At 66.4% G+C, this 571-nt stretch overlaps 1 protein-coding gene across 1 annotated transcript in view; it reads right to left on the bottom strand.

The window, feature by feature from the left end:
• olig1 (oligodendrocyte transcription factor 1) overlaps window positions 1-326 on the bottom strand; it is a gene marked incomplete at both ends in the record, with an annotated part of 798 nt that extends 472 nt beyond the window's left edge. The window contains one exon of the mRNA XM_079759315.1: window positions 1-326. This exon is cut by the window's left edge and continues 472 nt beyond it. Within this exon, the coding sequence (XP_079615441.1) occupies window positions 1-326 (326 nt within the window).
• Window positions 327-571: the final 245 nt, after the last annotated feature.

Genomic DNA, 571 nt, shown 5'->3' with positions numbered 1-571 from the left:
GGGGGGGAGGAGGAGGCGTAGGGCACCATCACCTCCCGCAGGGCGTCCATGGCCACGTTGAGGTCCTGCATGCGGCGGCGTTCCCGGCTGTTGATCTTCCGGCGGAGCTCCTGCTGCTCCTCGGGGCTCAGGTCCCGCTGGGACTTGGGGGGTCTGTGGTGGCTCGGGTGGCCCAGCAGGGAGCCCGGGCTGAGGCAGCGGGAGACGGGGCTGAACCTGGAGTGGCAGCTCCTGGGGAGGTCGTCGGCGCCGATGGACCCCGGGACGCACAGAGGCAGCCGGGGTTGCTCCGGGGCCCGGCCCAGGGCGCTGGACAGGGAGTTCATCGTCACGTCCGCACGACGCTCCCCAAGGGGGCAGAGGAGGTAGGGGGAGGAAGGTGGAGGAGGATGAGGCGGAGGTCGGGTTCACCGATGCGACGCCGTCCGCCGTAGTTCAATCAACACCAATGCAGAAGAAAAAAAAAGAAAGTCCGTCCTCTCTCCAGAATGAACAGAACCTTCGTCTGCTGACGGTGTCCTTGCCGACGGTGTCTCTCCTGCAACAGTCGTCAAGCGGCCTTCTTCTCCTG

This window comes from Pollachius pollachius (genome assembly GCF_949987615.1).
Source record: "Pollachius pollachius genome assembly, contig: scaffold_243, whole genome shotgun sequence".
Taxonomy (NCBI): domain Eukaryota; kingdom Metazoa; phylum Chordata; class Actinopteri; order Gadiformes; family Gadidae; genus Pollachius; species Pollachius pollachius.
This window is presented reverse-complemented; position numbering and strand designations above follow the sequence as displayed.